Genomic DNA, 20,866 nt, shown 5'->3' with positions numbered 1-20,866 from the left:
GAATGACAGATACAGACTTGCCACACCAAAAACCCTTCGACATAAGTTAGGTTCACCCTTTAAAGCTTAATGCTCCATTCCGGTTTACTCCTACCACCTGACCTCAACTCCTGCCTCTCGGAAATAAAATCATGGTGCACTGTCAACTTCTTAAAACTAAAGAGCAATAAAACTGAACTACCGTAAATTCCGGACTATAAGCCGTTACTTTTTTCCCCAAACGTTCAACCCTGCGGCTTATTCAGTGATGCGGCCAATTTATGGAATTTTTCGAACGGCCGCCAGCGACGCTCGGGTACAAAAGGTAAGATTTAGACTGCAACTTCTTAGCTTGTGCATGTATTAATTCAGCGTAGACATATCCTCATCATGCAAATTTCAAAAGAAAGGCACATGACGTAGCTTTCAAGCTAAACGCAATCGAGCAATCCGATACAGAAGGAAACAGAGCTACAGCACGTAAACTTTACTTTGTGAGCGTGTTTTGGAATAAGGGAGCGTGGGACGACGTCTATATGCCAAAGTCTCTTTCCCATATTGAAGGAAGACGACTTTAACGACGTCAGTTATAAGGAGGGAGATAAGGACGGCTTACCGTGCTTACTATGAGTAGGGTATGTTTTTTAACAGAGCTGTTTACTGTGTTGCAAGCGTGTTGCTAGTAGCGTTTTGCTACCCTTCACAGGCACGGTTTGGGATGAAAGTTATAATATTATTATTAAAGCTTTGAAAACTCTCTCGGTGTACCGTCTTTCTTTGTTAATATGTGTAACCATGTATAATATGTATTTGCAACTGTATATTTTTGTAATGTATTTATTTGAGAAACTTATTCTGATGTTTTGCACGAGCAAATGAGAAAGAAGGGGCGGGGCAAACGCGGGCTGACGGGAAGTGGAGTAAAGGTGAGACGTGTTTGTGGACGCCGTCGACAATAGTGGATATATATTTTTCCCACCCTTACCTTTGGAAATATACACTTTTTTCCTTGGATTACTTTCAACAGGCACCTGGATTCTGCAGGTCTGCATTCAATTTTAAGTACCTGTATCATTTTGCTAGCTGTGTTTTTTGGACTTTATCGGGTATGGGTTAATTTCGTGTTTGTATTACGCTTTTTCAATGTGGCCGCATGCGGCTAATATACAGGTGCGGCTTGTGTATGTACAAAATCGGCTAATATACAGGTGCGGTTTGTGTATGTACAAAATCGGTTTTCCTCCTGAAATGTGGCGGGTGCGGCTTATAATCAGGTGCGCTCTATAGTCCGGAATTTACGGTAAATAACATCACCCAGTCAGCTTACTTTCACAAAATGTTTCTCAAAAAGCTGTGAGGATAATCAAGATGCTTTTTGGCAAATGTGTTCAGCTGTGGTTTTTGCCTGGGAACTCTCCCATGGATGCCTTTTTTGGCTAGGGTCTTTCTTATGGTGGAGTCGTGAACACTGACCTTAACTGAAGCCAGCAAGGCTAGCGGTTCCTCGGATGTTTTTCAAGTAATTTGTGACCTCCTGAATGAGTCGTCGACCACTCCTAGGAAGGTTTGCCACTGTTCCCATTTGTGGGTAATGGTTCTGACAGTGGTTCGCTGTAGCCCTACACCCTTGGAAATGACTTTGTGACCTTTTTGGACTGATTACTTTCAATCACTTTTTTTCTGATTCCTTCTGCAAATGACTTTTTCACTTAGGGCCAGATAGGCCTAGTTTTTTTGTCCCTTAATACATGGACAATATTTCAATATTTGCAATACAATGTGTATTGAAGGATTTTATACATTTGACTATAAAGGATTTTATACATTGGACTATAAAGGATTTTATACGATTGACTCATAATGCAATGAAGGTTTTCACTGAGTAGGCTTCAGGTCACACTGATCCAAATGCAGAATATTTTGACTAGGGAATTTTGATAACAGGACTCTGACGGAGGACGGCGATGTTTTGAGAACAAGGCCCTGATGACGTAGAAACGCTCGGTGTTGTTTTGAGTTTTCCAGACATCGCGACGGCCAGGGGGGGGCTTCCTTGGCACACCCAAGGGAGGAGTCGAGACGCGAGCCAATAAGGAGAGAGCTAAAGGACTTCAGAGAGGGCTCCCCAGAGACTCCAATGACACTAATTCGGCCATTTTGGATGGAGTACACCATGTAAATTGCTAATGAAATTAAATCTGCTCCCGTGTGAAAATGTCGGCTTTCTTGTTCATCTTTTCCGTCAAGAAACGAGCGCGCATAAATTGTTGGGTGAATGTAGGTTGTGTTTGGTTAATGGAGTCAGATAACTCATGAGCAGTGTTCCCTTTACACTGCGCGCCTGCGCAATTGCGCACTGCTCGCACATTCTCAGCACACACGAAAATCGAGCCAGCGCACAAAAATGAGGGCACAAAATTACTAATTAAGAAGCGACTCAAGTCAAAGTTAAAATGTATGAAGGTAAAAATACTCGGGTTCCCCCGACGTTGTGTCCTAAATGCCGTATTTTGAAGTCGAGTCGAAGTAGAACGAAGTTGAGCAAAGTTAGTAAAATTTGTCGAGAACCGTCTTCTTCGGCTCGGCTCACTAAAAGAAACCGGCTCTTTCGGGTCCTAAACGGCTCTTCGGGTTGTTTTTGCTTCTTTAATCCCAACATGACCAAATATTATGTAAAACTATGAACAAAATGACTTAAAAGAAGGGGGGAATAGAACAAAAAAGAAAAAAATACCAAAATGAAAAAGTAGTGAAAAGCTGAGAAAAAAAGAAGCAAAAGGAAGAGAAAAGAAAGAAGGAAACATTTAGAAAAAATCCAGAAAAAAAGAAAACAAAGAAATGTAGGAAAAAAGTAAATAGAGAACAAAAAGAAAAAAGTAAAAGCTCGGAAAAAATAAACACAATGAGATTTTTTTAAAGGAATTAAAAAAAAAGAAGAAAAAAAACACGGAAAAAAGAAGAAAAACATTGCTCATGACTGATCAATAAAAGGTATTTGTTGAAATTAAATAGAATCAACCAAATTACACCACATTCGTGGAATTGACCTCATGACGACGTCATGGTGATCAATCAGGGGTCCGTAGTGCGATCCCCTGAGATTAGCCGAATTTCCCACCACTGCACAAGTCCTGCAATGGTCGGAAGATGGTCGCTCGAATGGTGGATCGGGTGGAAAGACTTGAAACAGTTTGCTGACAGTTTCATTGAAAAAACTGAAGGGGCGCTGTTCCAGCTGCAATTTCTGAAACATAAAATAAAAGGGGAAAATATGACATATTGGTACCAAGAAACAGAACTAAGGCTCACCTGAAAAACTAAATGTGAGGGGAAAGCACTGGAGAGCTGTATCTAAAGGGAATACAGCATGCATTGACACCAAGCAGATGTCGGTCCAAATATATACCGTAAATGGTAAAATGGTACAACCCCAACAATACGCTTTTACGACATTTCTTTCAAGTCAAGTCAAGTCATTTTTATTTGTATAGCCCTTAATCACAAAGAGTCTCAAAGGGCTGCACAGTTTATTGCACAGACTTTTATTTCAGCCTATTATTACACCATCCCCTGATCTGGAACCAACATGAGGGCAAGGAAAAACTAAAAAACCTCAACATGAGGAAAATGAAGAAACCTTGAGAAGGGACCGCTTTCTTCCATCTTCGCAACATTGCTAAAATCCGATGTCAGTCCAAATATATACCGTATCTATAAGGTGCACAAGATAATATGGTACAACCCCAACAATAGACTTTTATGACATTTATTTCAAGTCAAGTCAAGTAATTTTTATTTATATAGCCCTTAATCACAAAGAGTCTCAAAGGGCTGCACAGGTTATTGCACTGACTATTATTTCAGACTATTATTACACCATCCCCTGATCTGGAACCAACATGAGGGCAAGGAAAAACTCAAAAACCTCAACATGAGGAAAATGAAGAAACCTTGAGAAGGGACCGCTTTCTTCCATCTTCGCAACATTGCTAAAATTCGTCCTATGCTGTCTCAGTCGGATGCGGAGATTATAATTCACGCGTTTGTTACCTCCCGTCTCGATTACTGTAATGCAATAGGCCTTTTATGTATAAGGCGCACCAGACTATAAGGCGAGCGGAATTAAAACGACTGCAAGGGTCAGGGTTGCAAAATATTTAAAAGCGCCGTACTTGCGATGTTGATGGATTTGCCGGAGTATATCACTGATCACAATTTTATACAAATGCATACAAGTGCATAAAGTTTTATACACGAGGTATGCAACGTAAATCGTGGCGTGGAGTGTACCAGATCCAAATTGTTGATGTTATTATTGGGCCGGGTCGTGAGAATATTGTACAGCCAACTCTCAAAATCATAACAAAGCGGACGAGATTTAGTACTGATTGATGATAAGGGCATTGTGGGAAGTAATTAGGTCGGTCTGACAGTAAGAGCCAGCGTGTACTGCCGCATAGATATACGTCATGGCTGTAGATGCGTCATTTCCACGTGTACTGCAGCAGGTCTGGCACATGTTCCAGCATACTGCGACATGCTCTAGCTCTTTCTCCGTTCTGAGCTGAATGATGAAAACGACAACATGGGAAGTAATGTGGTCATCCTGAGGTATGTGAAGAAAAATCTGGCTGCATATATTCAGTGCTTGGTTTAAGCTGCGAAAAAGTGAAGAAAAATTGTCACTACTGTTAGGAATTAAACATCAAAATGTATCGTTTACCAAATTGTTCAAATAAAGATGAACAAGAAAGCCGACATTTTCACACGGGGGCAGATTTAATTTCATTAACAATTTAACTAAGTGTACTCCATCGAAAACGGCCAAATTAGTGTCGTTGGAGTCTTTGGGAAGCCCTCTTCTGAAGTCTTTTAGCTCTCTCCCTTTCACCATCCCCTCCCCGCATAATGGCGTGCCGACTCCTCCCATGGGCCTGCCAAGGAAGCCCCCCCTGGGCGTCGCGATGTCTGGAATACTCAAAACAACACCGAGCGTTTCTACGTCATCAGGGCCTTTCTGCGTCTGGATGAGCTGATTATCTTACCAGCCTTACGTCCTGTTCCCGCCGTTCCTGTAAACAACATTTTCCACCAGGGTGCCCTGACATTGAACTGCAGCCCAGTCAGTGAATATCTTTTGCATTAAATGTAATTTGTAGTCAATCGTAAAAATCCTTTATAGTCAAATGTATAAAATCCTTCACTACTCTAACATAAATGGTTGGTTGGTTTGTTGGTGTGTTGGTTGGATGCCTGCGCTTCACATATATATGAAAACTATATCACAAAAGACTATTTTTGGGGGGTGCACCTTATAATCCAGTGTGTCTTGATGTGAAAAACGTGTTACATTTTGTGAAGTTCAAGCTGATAAAAAATGGCAACTGACAAACTCCTAATGGACATTCTAAACCACCGGTGTCAAACAGGCGGCCTGCGGGCCAGATTAGGCCCGCTAGGGGATTGGATCCGGCCCACGAGACAACGCTCAGAGAAGCGCAAGAGAAAGAGAGCTGTAGGTTGAAACAGGTCCACTTGACGTTGCCAAAGCCAGGTGCCTCTCACAAACGCTGCACTTGTATTTCTCTCTCTCTAATCTCTCTTTCTCTCTCTTCCTCCATTTTTCTGTCACTCTCTCTCTCTCTCTCTCTTTCAATCCCTCTGTCTCTTTTTCTCTTTCTTTGTCTCTTTCTTTCTATGTCTTTTTACCTTCTTTTGCTCTCTCTTCATTTTTTCCTTTACTCTCTTTCTCTCTCTCTCTCTCTTGCTTTCCCTTTCCGTCTTTCCCCTTTCTCTCTTTCTCTCCTTCTCTCTTCTCTCCTCTTTTTCTCTCTTTCTATTTCTCTTTGGATTTCATTCTTTCTCTTTTTTTCCCCTCTCTAACTATTTCTGTTTTTATCTCTTGTTTCTCTCTCTCTCGCTCTCTCTCTCTCTCTCTTTCTCTTTTGTGTCCCAGCCTCTCTACCTTTCTTTCCCTATCTTTCTCTTATTTCTTTCTCTCTTTATTTTCTTTCTCTCTAATCTACTAAACAGGCCCCCGAGAGAATGTTTGTGTGGCCTCCAAGCTTAAATGAGTTCGTTCACCCCTGTTCTAGACCTTCTTGCAACATTGAACTTAGTGAGATAAAAGCCGTAGTCGTAAATACAAACTTGATCGGAATGCAATATACGTGTACCTTCCACCAGTTGAAATCCTCTTCCGACAGGTTTTCTTTGGACAGAAATGCTTTGGGCGATGCATCCGTCAGCTTTTTAAACTCTTCGTTACCTTCTGCCGAACATTTTGCACAGTTGCAGACCCGCGACTTTTGCGACCACACGGAATACAAATCCCTGAAATTCCATCCCGACTTAAGAAACAAACTGGTGGCAGCCAAAGAAAGGATGATAACGATGACCTTGGTCTTTCCCACTGTGGACAACATTTTATGGGCCTGGAGAACAAAAAAAAACAGAAACACTTACAGAAACAGGACAGGAACATTTCACACTAATATCATTCATATATTGATATCACATTCGTATCGGTTTGAAATGGGTCAAAAACAGGGTTGGGTAGGGTTACTTTAACTGGATTACTTTCAATTACTTTTGGTCTACTCCAATACCAAATACGTTACTAAAAGACAAAAGAAACTAAATATGAATAAAATGACTAAATTTTGTGCTGGCTTGGGGAGTAACAGAATACATGGAAGGGCAAAAATGGTGTTGGCAAGCTGTTTGGATTTATTTTCATTTTGTTTCTGTCGCATTTTATGTTCGTTTTGCCGGAGATCAAAGAGATCAAAGCCTGGAGAGAAAGCTTACCACGTGTTGTGAGTCATCATTTTATTCATATTTAGTTTATTTTGTTTTTTATTAGCATATTTGGTATTGGAGTCATCCAAAAGTAATTGAAAGTAATCAAGTTAAAGTAACCCTACCCAACCCTGCTCATTCATCTTCAGAGAGAATTGGCTTTTTGTATCCTAATACAACATCTCGTATTACTTTTGCCCGTCCCCCTCACGATGACGCACGTGTTTATCTCAAAATGCACGCTACCAGACAGAATGTTTCGTCCTCTTTCGATTTTCCCAATTTCCCAATTTCCAAGAACTGTTGGGGTCAGTTTGACCGCATGTCCCCCTTGGCAAGAAGAACTATTGGAGTAATCCAAAAGTAATCGAAAGTAATCCAGTTAAAGTAACCCTACCCAACCCTGGTCAAAAACAATTGGCTATAGCAGAGATGTCAAAACTATTTTAGCGCAGAAGTCAGGGCGAGAAGAAAAGTATAGCAATCTGGTGCTCGCGGGGCAGGAGGAACGAGAAGCCCTAGCGAACGAAGCGTGGTAGGAGATCGGAACAAGTCCGGCAACCGGGACGGGAGTGGGAGCGTGGTCTGAGATCGGAACAAGTCGGGTAGCCGGAACGAACAAGAAGCCAGGGATCAGGGATCGATACAGGAAACAGAATCGGGCAGGATACGGGTAGCCAAGACAGGAGATCGCAGCTTGGATCGTGGATCGATACAGGAAACAGAATCAGGATATGGGTAGCCGGGACAGGAGAACAGACCTTGGATCGGGGATCAATACAGGAAACACAATCACGATACGGGTAGCCAGGCCAGGAGAACGGATTTTGGATCGGGGATCGATACAGGAAACAGAATCAGGATATAGGTAGCCGGGACAGGAGAACAGAGCTTGGATCGGGGATCGATACAGGAAACAGAATCGGGCAGGATACGGGTAGCCAAGACAGGAGAACGAAGCTTGCTCATTGAATAAAGGCAGTCAGTAAATAACTATAGTATTAAACTCATCATCATCATCATCATCATCATCAGCTGCACCGCATATCCTCAGTAGGGTCGCGGGGGTGCTGGAGCCCATCCCAGCAATCATCGGGCAGTGGGCAGGGGACATCCTGAACTGGTTGCCAGCCAATCGCAGGGCACACTCGCTCATTCACACCTATGCACAATTTGGACGGGCCAATTCACCTGAAATGCATGTTTTTGGAATGTGGGAGGAAACCGGAGTGCCTGGAGGAAACCCACGCAAGCACGGGGAGAACATACAAACTCCGCACAGGAAGTCAGGAGCTGGATTTGAACCCACGCAGGAGGTTCCCATGACTTGAACTGTGCCGCACATGCGCTAACCACTGCGCCGCCGTGCTGCAGTATTAAACTCATTAATTGTCAATTGTATTCAATCGTATAAAATCCTTTATAGTCAAAAGTATAAAATCCTTCAAGACGACCAGGAACTTAGAGATCTGGTCAATCGCATCGACCCAGTACGGGATTGAAATCGGCTCAGAAGAACAAAAATAATGACCGACAATCCCCAAAGTATCACCACCAACATCACCATCAACCACGGAGAGCTAGAAGCTGCCACCAGATTTAAATACCGTATTTTCACGACTATAAGCCTTTATTTTTTTCAAAAGCTGACCATGCGCCTTATAATACAGTGTGGCTTATATAAGGATCAATATTAAGTCGCAAAGTCTTGCAACTAGATTTTCCCCCGAAGGCGAAGTCGTCCGCGGTGTATGCTGGGATTTATATACCGGCGTTTCATTTCCTAAGCAATGTGTCAATCATCATTTGAATCAGTCACTATTGGCTAAAGTTATTCGGAGGTAAAGGGGGCGGATCCATTTATCGTTTACAGGCTCGCATAGGATAAAGGGGCGAAACAAAGCCTGCAATTGGCCCAAAAAGATGAATCTGAATCACACGTTGGTTGGGTTGCACTACGGCATAGAGAAAACATTTTTTAATATTCTTTATCTGTAAATATTTTACTCTCCTGGATTTACTACACTCACGGTTGTAAGGTTACGTATCATTATTGAACGTGATGGCTGCAAGAGAACTTAGGTGAGCTATGCGGCTTTATATTTTCCCGGTATCTTGTTTTAGAATGATCTTGATGTTTCTGTGATGAGTCTATTTTTAAACTCAATTCAATTCAAAGTGTTTATTGTCATATGCACGGTAAAGATCCCAGTTTCACTGCACAATCAAATTCTTACTTTTGCTGTCCACACAGTTACCAGCGAAAAATAAAATAGAAACTAAGAAATGGTTGGCATTTCTTGAATTCCAAGACTTTAACCTTCCAAATGATATGTGGAACGATGTTAAGGGGGTAATAAGTTTGACCGAACCATCTGACTGTTTTGTCGACGTTCCCAATGTAGCACCTTATAATCCGGTGCGCCTTATGTATGGAAAATATAGGACCACAAAAACCATTTTTGGGGGGTGCGCCCTATAACCTTGTGCGCCTTATAGACGTGAAAATACGGTATCTTGGTGCTGTCATATCAGAAGAGCGTTCAAAACCAGAAATCATGGTCAGGATAGCTCAAACCACAGCTGCACTTCCCAGATTTAAACCCACCTGGAGGGACAAGAACATAGCAGTGAAATCAAAGAGACATGGACTCTCACAGCAAAACTGGAACCAAAATCCAAGCCTTGGAGATGTGATGCTACAAGAAACTACTTACGAAATGTTCAGGTTACAAATCTACTCCGTTTCCCGTTCTATAAGTCGAGGCGTCCGGATAATAAAATACTTGTGAACCGGTTTCAGTTCCAACTCAAGGGTTGAGATGCAGAATGTAATTTGACCTGGAAGCGTAGCGACAGAGGTGCATAGGTAAGTAGGGATCAAGAAATTGGATTCCAGGTGTGGCATCTCGTGATATACAGAGACCCCTCGCTACTCCAGGCTTCGGTTATCGCTTCGATGAAAAATAAATCCAGAAATCATCAAAATAAATACCGTAAATTCCGGACTATAATCAATTAAATCAATTTACCACTTCTAAGACACTTTTATTTACGGGTAATAATAAATTGGGTCACCGTCAGGGTTGGGTAGGGTTACTTTAACTGGATTACTTTAAATTACTTTTGGATTACTCCAATACCAAATATGCTAAAAAAAAGACAAAAGAAACTAAATATGAATCAAATGATGACTCACAACACGTGGTAAGCTTTCTCTCCTGGCTTTGATCTGCGGCAAAACTGACATAAAATGCGACAGAAACAAAATGAAAATAAATCCAAACAGCTTGCCAACATAATTTCTGCACAAAATTGAGTCATTTTATTCCTATTTATTTTCTTTTGTCTTTTATTAGCATATTTGGTATTGGAGTAATCGAAAAGTCATTGAAAGTAATCAAGTTAAAGTAACCCTACTCAACCCTGACCAGGAGTGGGTAAAGGTTTTGAGTCACAGGCTATGAGTCGGTTGAGTAACCAGGCGACAAGGAAAATAATTGCATCGATTTAATTTTTTGGGGGGATCCGTCTTGAATCCGATACCTCGGTAATGCATTAACGAAAGGATTATGTAGACCAGGTGTGTCAAACTCATTTTAACTCGGGGGCCACACGATAGAACAAACATTCTGTCGCGGGCCGGACTAGTAGATTAAAGAGAAAGGAAAAGAGAGATTTTGCCGTTCCATCTATTCCCTCATTCCCCAAGCCTGCACAAAATTTTGTAATTGTATCTATATTTAGTTTCTCTTGTCTTTTATTAGCATATTTTGTATTGGAGTAATCCAAAAGTCATTGAAAGTAATCCAGTTAAAGTAACCCTACCCAACCCTGGTCACCGTTATATGATTGGACAATCATCACGTTTTCCTTGATTTTCCTTCCATCATCAGGCAGCTCAACCTGATCTCGGTATTCAAAAGAGTTGGCGAGTGTCAGCTTATCCAACCTGTTCTTAAAAGCACAAAGCCTCAGTGGAACAAACCAACCTATTCAAATCTGGAGTTGCTTAACTTGATTTTTTTATCAATCTTATGTTGAATCTTTGAAACATAAAGGAAGGCGATTTGTAACTGTCACTTGCTATTATTCTGATGGAATGCCTATGACAATGCGAAGCATGCTTTTCGCGTCTCCCTCCTCTGCCAAATATGATGTTTAAAGCATGCAACTTCAGGCCTGGCTCACACAAGGCGCCATTGGTGATGATAGCCATTGTGCCAAGTGGGGTGGGGCATTTTTTCAGACGAATGGTGTAAGTCAGGCGTGTCCATAGTCCGATCCAGGGGCCAGTTACAGCCCATGATCACATTTTTACTGGCCCACGGCCTCTCTCATATAATGAATCATATGTGTCCTGCCAGTAATGCTGGGGCGGCAGTAGCTCAGGAGGTAGAGCGCTCGTCTTGGGATCAAGAGATTGCAGTTCGAATCCCGGCTCCTCCGTGTTACATGTCGAAGTGTCCTTGGGTAAGACACTGAACCCCTAATGCCCCCAATAAGCAGGTTAGCGCCTTACACGGCTGCACGGCCGCTATTGGGAAATGTGAAGCACACTGTAAAGCGCTTTGGGAAGTCTTGACTTGAAAAGCGCTACATAAATGCAGATAATTTCATTTCATAACTATCAACTAAATTTGGACAACAAATAAATAAATAAATCAATAAATAAATAAATCAATAAATAAATTAACATTTAAGTAGATGGTGACAGTAACCTTTTGGCCACCTTGCCCTTGGCTTTCTGTGAAAATTTTAGCCCACCCTATTTCTGACTTGGCAACTGTAAATAAAAAAAGGAAAGTTGACTGTGAGGGTCGCCGCTTCCAGGACAATGGAAACTGAAGTATTTCTTCTCCAAAATTGGAAACAACTGCATCCAATTTTCCATGAGACTGTGGTTGTTTTCAAGTCATGTCATGTTTATTTCAATATGATATCAAGAAGCACTGCCAGACAAAACATGCTGACTACAAAAAGCTAACTGGAAATGAACGCTTTTTCGCGAGACCCTGCACGTCAAATGAAAATGCTACAAAGGTGAGCTAATAGGTCGTGATACCGATCGCCAAGCACTGATAACCTTTCGCGGAGGGTGAATTTATTGAAGTCTGTTCAAAGAATGCCAGGCTCAGGAGTTGGCCCTCACACATATTCAGCTTATCAAAACTGGCCCGCTTTTTGAAAAATTTGGACATCATTGGTGGACCAAAATGGTTCAATCGTTGACGATGTGTGGTCCACAAACCCCCTACCGCCCGGGTCATCAGGAGCACCATTGGGAAGGCAACTGGACTGAATTTTGTGAGGCCACCCCGTGGGTGTACAGAACAGGGCAGGGGTGTCGAACTCATTTTAGTTTCTCAGGGCCGGACTAGTAGAAAACGAAATAAAGGACGGTGGTAGCTGTCCGGTATCGACCCCATCTGTCCGATATCAACTCAGGCAATTGGTATCGATCTCGTCGGTCTCTGGCTTCCCATCATTTCAGTGCATGACTCCCATTTCCCGTAAAATAAAAGGCTTGTGTGAGTAACGTCATGCGTTTGGGTCCTGATCCTGTTCTGGTTCATGGCAATTTAAGCATTTTGGCAAATATTTGGCATTTTGATTTATGTAATCGCAGTGGTTAGCGCTTGTGCGGCACAGTTCATGTCATGGGAACCTGTCGTGGGTTCAAATCCAGCTCCAGACTTCCTGTGCGGAGTTTGTATGTTCTCCCCGTGCTTGCGTGGGTTTCCTCCGGGCACTCCGGTTTCCTCCCACATTCCCAAAAACATGCATGTCAGGTTAATTGGCCGGTCCAAATTGTCCATAGGTGTGAATGAGCGAATGAGTTGTCTGTCCCTGTGTGCTCTGCGATTGGCTGGCAACCAGTTCAGGGTGTCCCCTGCCCACTGCCCGCAGATGGCTGGGATGGGCTCCAGCCCCCCGCGACCCTAATGAGGATAAGCGGTACGGCTAATGAGATGAGATGAGATTTATGTAATGTAATTGTATTGATTATTTAAAGATTTTTGATACATTTTTTCCCATTTTTTTGTATATAGTGCATTTGTTATTATTATCTAAGCGTTTTTTGACAAATATCTGCCACTTTTATATATATAACCTTTTTATATTTTTTTTATGTAAGCATGTGTGCAATTGAGACATCCATCTACCTCTTTTATTCATGTTAAATATGTGTCTTTGCATGGGGAGCTTGAAGGGGGGCGTTTGGAGGGGATCTCGCCCAGGGAGTAAATTAAAGTAGAACCGCCACTGGTTGCAGCTAATGCCTAGAAGTTTCGCATCCTGCAAGCATGGAGGAATACGTATAGTCAATAAAAATTCAAAGAAAAATATTTTAAATGTGGCTTGTTTTGAGATGGAAAGGGGTTAAACCTAAAGGGACATTGTCTATGATTTGACCATGAGGCATCATTGTATTGCAGGGGTCTCCAAGTTGGTGCCTGAAGGATCCAGGGTACCCCTGAGGAAAGTTGAAGGAATCCAGGGACCTCCTTGCTGGTTCATTGTAATTTTTTTAGTAAATTGATATTTTTAGTAGTTGACCGAGTCTATTTAACCATACTTCCATTAATTAACCGGGTAATAACATAGTTACAACATAGTAATAACATGATAAGCAGTTATTTTAGTCATCCGTATCAAATTGGGAGCCCCTTGAGCTAATTAGTAATAAATGGTATATTCCAGCTTGTTTATTGTTGAAACCCCTGCTGAATTGCTAGAAAGGAGTGCTAAAAAGCAGAGGGAAGAATACAAACTACGGAAAGTCAAAGTGACCAAACTGTACCGTTTTTAACTGCCATTGGGTAGCAATAGCAGCAAGATGCCGGACATTTATGCCAGCTCCCTGTAGGCGGGGCTCATGTTATGGAAAACAAATGCAAATTTGTCTAACTCTGTTTCATGTGGTGGAGTAAACACTTACACAAAAAAACGCCCTGGAGAGGGATGGGCAATGCCGGGTTGTACTTGCCCAAGGCACACCACAGTCAGTGTCCTGACTACACCGGCAGTTAAGGGATCCTTTGCTTGTGCTTGTAACGTACCGATACAGTTCCGGGGCCTCCACATCATATCTGACCTCTACTGGTCTACCAACACTTAACCTCTGGTAAATAAGACTCAGGAAATAATATTTTTGCTCAGGAAACTTAAACGGGTTGGTCTCTCCCCTTGGTTGCTTCTCAACAGTTACACAGCAACATTCGAGAGCGTCCTCTGCATCAATGTGACAACTGGTCAAGTAGAAATAGACAACTGCACTTTATATATTTTGTTTACTACCCAAGTCAATTGTAAAGTGAGACTCACTCTATAGAATCAATCCCAATCTCTAGCCAGACAAGTGCTCGAGTAGACATATGCTACTGTTCTTCATGTCATGGGTGCCATGGCGCCCAATTGGCCGTGCCCATGTGTGTCACGGTTGCCATGGTGCCCGTGTGGCGCCAGCTGCGGCTTGTCGAGGGATTGGCTTTCTGTCTATATAAAGCTCAGAGCTCTCTTGCTTCGGTTGTGAGCCCGTCAAACGAACTTCTGCCCCACAAGACGTGGGTTCTGACTCGGTCCTCTTTTGCTGTTGGGAGTTCAAGTCCGGTATTGTTCCGGTTAATTTTTGTCCTATTCAATTTCGGGTTCCAGTTTTGTTTCCGTCTGTTTTTGTCCTGTTTGTTAGTTTCTCCAGTTTTCGTTACCATCTAGTTTCTCCTGTTTATTTTCATTATCCTGATTCGTTATCGATCTCGTCGGTCTCTGGCTTCCTATCTTTACTCGCCAGACCGGCTGCCTAACGTGCATGATTCCCCATTTCCCGTAAAATAAAGGCTTGTGTGAGAACGTCACACGATTGGGTCCTGATCCTGTTCTAGTTCGTGACACTTCAAGTATTTTCTCACAAAAAAGCAAACAGTTTAACAATAACTAGTGCGTTCAAAACCGCATTGTATCATAGATTAATCAAACCGTCACAACCTGAGACAACTGGTTAAGTAGAAATAGGCAACTGCACTTCAAATATTTTGATTACAACAACCTGATACTATCCCTGTATCCCACAGTTTTGGAACAATTAGTGTTTAAAAATGCAGGAAACAATGAGGAAAGAATTCTACACTAGTTTCCCTAAATGAGATGTTTAGTATTGCGAATTTAATAGCGCTCTTACTCGTGATATTACGGTAGGATGTTCTCCGTTGTTTCATTTATTTGGTATATAAATATGCTGACCGAAGATGTCCTGCTTATCTTCCTTACGCAGAAGAAGAGACAAAATAACCGTCTGTAACGATAACGCAGTAGTACCTGCATAGAAAATAATGAGTTGGATTACCCCGTCACCTAAAAAACTTAACGGTGTTATAATTAACGGCATTCATGTACACTGTCTTTTGGCCTGGAGAGGGATGGGCGCCAACAGGCTGTACTTGCCCAAGACACACCACATAAATTGGTGCCCATATGACTTCAGTGGTTAAGGGATTCGACCAACCATATACTGTACATGTATATACATTTGATTTTATTATATCCTGTTCTAAAATCCCTCTGTAAATTTGAACTCCCTTTGTAAACATTGGACACCGAGGCCGCAAAGATCATTTATTTGGCATTTTATGTTTATGACAATAGGTACATATACATATACATATACATATACATATATATATATATATATATATATATATATATATATATATATATTATATATATATATATATATATATATATATATATATATATATATATATATATATATATATACTGGACTGTCTCAGAAAATTAGAATATTGTGATAAAGTTCTTTATTTTCTGTAATGCAATTAAAAAAACAAAAATGTCATACATTCTGGATTCATTACACATCAACTGAACTAATTCAAGCCTTTTATTATTTGAATATTGCTGATTTTGGCTTACAGCTGAAAAAAACTCAAAAATCCTATCTCAAAATATTAGAATACTTCCTCAGACCAAGTAAAAAAAATAATTTTATAACAGCAAAACGAAATCAAACATTTGAAAATGTCCATTGATGCACTCAGTACTTGGTTGGGAATCCTTTTGCACGGATTACTGCATCAATCCGGCGTGGCATGGAGGCAATCAGCCTGTGGCATTGCTGAGGTGTTATTGATGCCCAGGATGCTTCGATAGCGGCCTTCAGCTCATTTGAATTTGTAGGTCTGGTGTCTTTCATCTTCTTCTTAACTATACCCCACAAATTCTCGATGGGGTTCAGGTCAGGGGAATTAGCAGGCCAATCAAGGACAGTGATGCCATGGTCAGTGCACCAGTTACTGGTGGTTTTGGCACTGTGGGCAGGTGCCAGATCATGCTGGAAAATGAAATCCTCATCTCCATAGAGCTTTTCAGCAGATGGAAGCATGTAGTGCTCTAAAATCTCTTGGTACACAGTTGCATTTACTCTGGACTTGATGAAACACAGTGGGCCAACACCAGCACCTGACATGGCTCCCCAAACCATTGCTGACTGTGGGAACTTCACACTGGATTTCAAGCAACTTGGATTTTGCTCCTCTCCAGCCTTTCTCCAGACTCTGGCGCCTTGACTTCCAAATGAAATGCAAAACTTGCTTTTGTCTGAAAAGAGGACTTTGGACCACTCTGCAACTGTCCAGTGCTTCTTCTCCATAGCCCAAGTCAGACGCCTCTTCCGTTGTCTTGAGTTCAGAAGTGGCTTGACCATGGGAATACGGCTATTGTAGCCCATTTCCCGGACACGTCTGTGAACTGTGGCTTTTGATACCTGGACTCCAGCTTCAGCCCACTGTCTTTGAAGCTCCCCCAAATTGTGGAAGCGGCTCTTCTTCACAATTTTGTTAAGGCTGCGGTCATCTCTCTTGGTTGTGCAGCGTTTCCGGCCACATTTTTCCCTTCCAACAGACTTTTTGTGGATATGCTTTGAAACTGCACTCTGTGAACAGCCTGCTCTTTGAGAAGATTCTTTTTGTGTCTTACCCTCCTGATGGAGGGTATCAATGATGGTCCTCTGGACAGCACTCAGATGAGCAGTCTTCCCCATACTTGTGATTTAGTTTACTGAACCAAGCTGAGTGTTTTTAAGGCTCAGGAAACCTCGCAAGGTGTTTCGAGTTAATTAGATGATTCAGGTGATTAGTTGAATAGCCTACTTGTATACTTTTTCATGATATTCTAATATTTTGAGATAGGATTTTTGAGTTTTCTTAAGCTGTAAGCCAAATTCAGCAATATTAAAATAATAAAAGGCTTGAAATAGTTCAGTTGATGTGTAATGAATCCAGAATGTATGACATTTTTGTTTTTTTAATTGCATTACAGAAAATAAAGAACTTTATCACAATATTCTAATTTTCTGAGACAGTCCAGTATATATATATATATATATATATACATACATGGGCAGCACGGCCACGCAGTGGTTAGCGCATGTGCGGCACAGTTCATGTCTTGGGAACCTCCTGCGTGGGTTCAAATCCAACTCCAGACTTCCTGTGCAGAGTTTGTATGTTCTCCCCGTGCTTGCGTGGGTTTCCTCTGGGCACTCCAGTTTCCTCCCACATTCCAAAAACATGCATTTCAGGTGAATTGGCCAGTCCGAATTGTCCCTAGGTGTGAATGAGCGAGTGAGTTGTCTGTCCCTGTGTGCCCTGCGATTGGCTGGCAACCAGTTCAGGGTGTCCCCTGCCCACTGCCTGGAGATGGCTGGGATGGGCTCCAGCCCCCCGCGACCCTAATGAGGATAAGCGGTACGGCTAATGAGATGAGATGAGATTTATGTAATGTAATTGTATTGATTATTTAAAGATTTTTGATAAATTTTTCCCATTTTTTTGTACTGCAACTTCTTAGCTTGTGCATAAATTAAATTAGCGTAGACATATCCTCATTGTGCAAATTTCAAAAAGATAAGCACATGACGCAACCTCTAAGCTGAACGCAGTCGAGCAGTCGGAAATAGAAGGAAACAGAGCTACCGCACGTAAACTTTACTCTACGAGCGTGATGCTTGCGTTATTTGATTAAGGGAGCGTGGGACAACGTCAATATGCCAAAGTCTCTTTCCCATATTGAAGGAAGACGACTTTAACGACATCAGTTATAAGGAGGGAGATAAGGACGGCTTACCGTGCTTACTATGAGTAGGGTATGTTTTTTAACAGAGCTGTTTACTGTGTTGCAAGTGTGTTGCTAGTAGCGTTTTGCTACCCTTCACAGGCACGGTTTGGGATGAAAGTTATAATATTATTATTAAAGCTTTGAAAACTCTCTCGGTGGTCCGTCTTTCTTTGTAAATATGTGTAACCATGTATAATATGTATTTGCAACTGTATATTTTTGTAATGTATTTATTTTAGAAACTTATTCTGATATGTTTTGTACGAGCAAATGAGAAAGAAGGGGCGGGGCGAACGCAGGCTGACGGGAAGTGAGACGTGTTTGTGGATGCGGCCGACAATAGTGGATATATATTTTTCCCACCCTTACCTTTGGAAATATACACTTTTTTCCTTGGATTACTTTCAACGGGCACCTGGACTCTGCAGGTCTGCTATAAATCTTAAGTACCGGTATCATTTTCCGTTCATTTTGCAGGCTGTGGTTTTTGGACTGTATCGGGTCTGGGTTAATTTCGTGTTTATGTTGCGTTTTTTCAATGTGGGCGCATGCGGCTAATATACAGGTGCGGCTTGTGTATGTACAAAATCGGTTTTCCTCACGAAATGTGGTGGGTGCGCTCTATAGTCCGGAATTTACGGTGTGTATATTTATATATATATATATATATATATATATATATATATATATATATATATATATATATATAGAGAGAGAGAGAGAGAGAGAGAGAGAGAGAGAGAGAGAGAGAGAGAGAGAGAGAGAGAGAGAGAGAGAGAGAGAGAGAGAGAGAGAGAGAGAGAGAGAGAGAGAGAGAGACATTTACATTTCTATCTATCTATCTATTTAGATAGATAGAAATAGATAGATAGATAGAAATAGATGGATAGATAGATAGAAATAGATAGATAGAGAGAGCGAAATATATATATATAGAGAGAGAAATAGAAAAAGAAATAGAGAGAGAAATAGATAGATGGATAGATAGATAGATAGATAGATAGATAGATAGATAGATAGATAGATAGATAGATAGATAGATAGATAGATAGATAGATAGATAGATAGATAGATAGATAGATAGATAGATAGATAGATAGATAGATAGATAGATAGATAGATAGATAGATAGATAGACAGACAGACGCATACAGAAAAGAAAGAAACGTAGGAAAATAGTAAATAGAGAACAAAAAGAAAAAAGTAACAGCTCGGAAAAAATAAACACAGTGAGACTTTTTTTTTAAAATAATTTAAAAAAAAGGAGAAAAAAATACACGGAAAAAAGAATAAAAAGTTTGTGTCGCATTCAAATCATTTCCAATTATATCAAGTGAATCTTGTTGCAAACATTGTACTTCCACTAAAAAATGTGATTAAATACAGTTCTGTATCGTGTAACCGACTAAATAAGCCCCCAAAAATGTTAATATTATGCGACAAAATATATCAGGAAATCAAAAGAAATGGATATCTTGTGAAATAATTGTAAGAATAAACGACGTTTGTAGGCCGTACAACCTTTGCAATAGTACATGAGTCAATTCATTCAAACGAAAAAAAAAATTTGCATTGCCGGAAACTCAGCAAAATGTAACTTGATGGCAAGTTTTGGACATGTTTGATAATGAATTATCTTGCCACACTTGGGATTATGGTTGCTCACTGTTATTTCAAGCGTTGCTCACCGACTTTGTGTGAACGCTCAGACCCGTAAGGAAAATGACAGGAAACATTGATGATCAGTTTCACTATAATTATCATTATTTGTGTAGTACTAAAGCTGTGGCATTGTTTTTCTTAATCCTTGGCAGTGTTCTGTTTACAATGAAATCTCCTTGGCTCCTTTGTGCTTGTGTTGTTTTTGTACAAAGTCTCTTCAGCCCCAAGAGGTGAAGCTTTTTCTCTTTATAATGAACTACCTGCTTCCCATCAGGGCATTAGGGGCGGGCGATACTGGGATTTTTGGTATCCATTCGATCCAAGTAAACACGGAGGTAGTATCGATCGATACCAATCCAATACTTTTTTCACTTGGCAATCTTATGATCATTAGATTATTGCAGCCTAAAAATTGGCTATTTTTTTAATTAGATCCAAATTGAACAGTATGAACAAATAAATATTCATATTCATATTATTGTCTCATCTCATCTCATTAGCTGCACCGCTTATCCTCAGTAGGGTCCCAGCAATCATCGGGCAGTGGGCAGGGGACACCCTGAACTGGTTGCCAGCCAATCGCAGGGCACACGGGGACAGACAACTCACTCGCTCAGTCACACCTAGGGACAATTTGGACCGGCCAATCCACCTGAAATGTCTTTGGAATGTGGAAACCGGAATGCCCGGAGTAAACCCACGCAAGCACGGGGAGAACATACAAACTCCGCACAGGAAGTCTGGAGCTGGATTTGAACCCACGCAGGAGGTTCCCAAGACATGAACTGTGCCGCACATGCGCTAACCATTGCGTCGCCGTGCTGCCCCATTTTATTGTCATGAACGGGAATAGGAGGAGAACCCAAATGCGTGACGTTTCTCACAAAAGGTTTTATTTCACGGGAAATGGGGCAGTCACGCACGTTAACCCAAACGCCAGTCATTCGGCGATCGTTGGGCTCAAAACATAAATAAAAATACCAAATATTTATCAAAAATGCTTAAATTGTCATGAACCAGAACAGGATCAGGACCCAAATGCGTGATGTTCTCACACAGGCTTTTATTTTACGGGAAATGGGGAATCATGCACGTTAGGCAGCAGTATGGCGTGAAATGATAGGAAGCCAGAGGTCGACAAGATCGATACCAATTGCACGAGCAGATATCGGACAGGGGTCAGTACCGAACAGGACGGGACGGACAGGATTGATATCAAAACTGGTTATCGAAATTAAACAGGACAAACTAGACGGGAACGAAACTGGAGATCGATATTAAACGGGAC

The 20,866-nt window shown here is 41.3% G+C and overlaps 1 protein-coding gene and 1 long non-coding RNA gene across 3 annotated transcripts in view; one reads left to right on the top strand and one right to left on the bottom strand.

Moving 5' to 3' along the window:
• LOC148360742 (uncharacterized) overlaps positions 1–20,866 on the top strand; it is a 49,641-nt gene that overhangs the window by 12,148 nt on the left and 16,627 nt on the right. Inside the window, exon 2 of the long non-coding RNA XR_015851097.1 lies at positions 13,221–13,303. This is a non-coding gene — a long non-coding RNA (uncharacterized LOC148360742). The remainder of the gene's footprint in view (positions 1–13,220; positions 13,304–20,866) is intronic.
• Positions 1–20,866, bottom strand: part of LOC148360744 (CMP-N-acetylneuraminate-beta-galactosamide-alpha-2,3-sialyltransferase 1-like) — a 33,272-nt gene that overhangs the window by 10,655 nt on the left and 1,751 nt on the right. Inside the window, exons 2-4 of one of the 2 annotated variants that reach the window (XM_088341650.1) lie at positions 9,498–9,621; positions 6,156–6,413; positions 3,027–3,223 (exon numbers count right to left, since the gene is read on the bottom strand). In XM_088341650.1, coding sequence (XP_088197776.1) covers positions 3,027–3,223; positions 6,156–6,404 — 446 coding nt within the window. In that variant the 5' untranslated portion in view covers positions 6,405–6,413; positions 9,498–9,621. The remainder of the gene's footprint in view (positions 1–3,026; positions 3,224–6,155; positions 6,414–9,497; positions 9,622–20,866) is intronic. The other variant, XM_088341649.1, reaches the window with a different exon arrangement.

The sequence above is a fragment of the Urocampus carinirostris genome, chromosome 8 (assembly GCF_059441175.1).
Source record: "Urocampus carinirostris isolate Australia breed hairy pipefish chromosome 8, RoL_Ucar_1.0, whole genome shotgun sequence".
NCBI classification, from domain to species: Eukaryota; Metazoa; Chordata; class Actinopteri; order Syngnathiformes; family Syngnathidae; genus Urocampus; species Urocampus carinirostris.
This window is presented reverse-complemented; position numbering and strand designations above follow the sequence as displayed.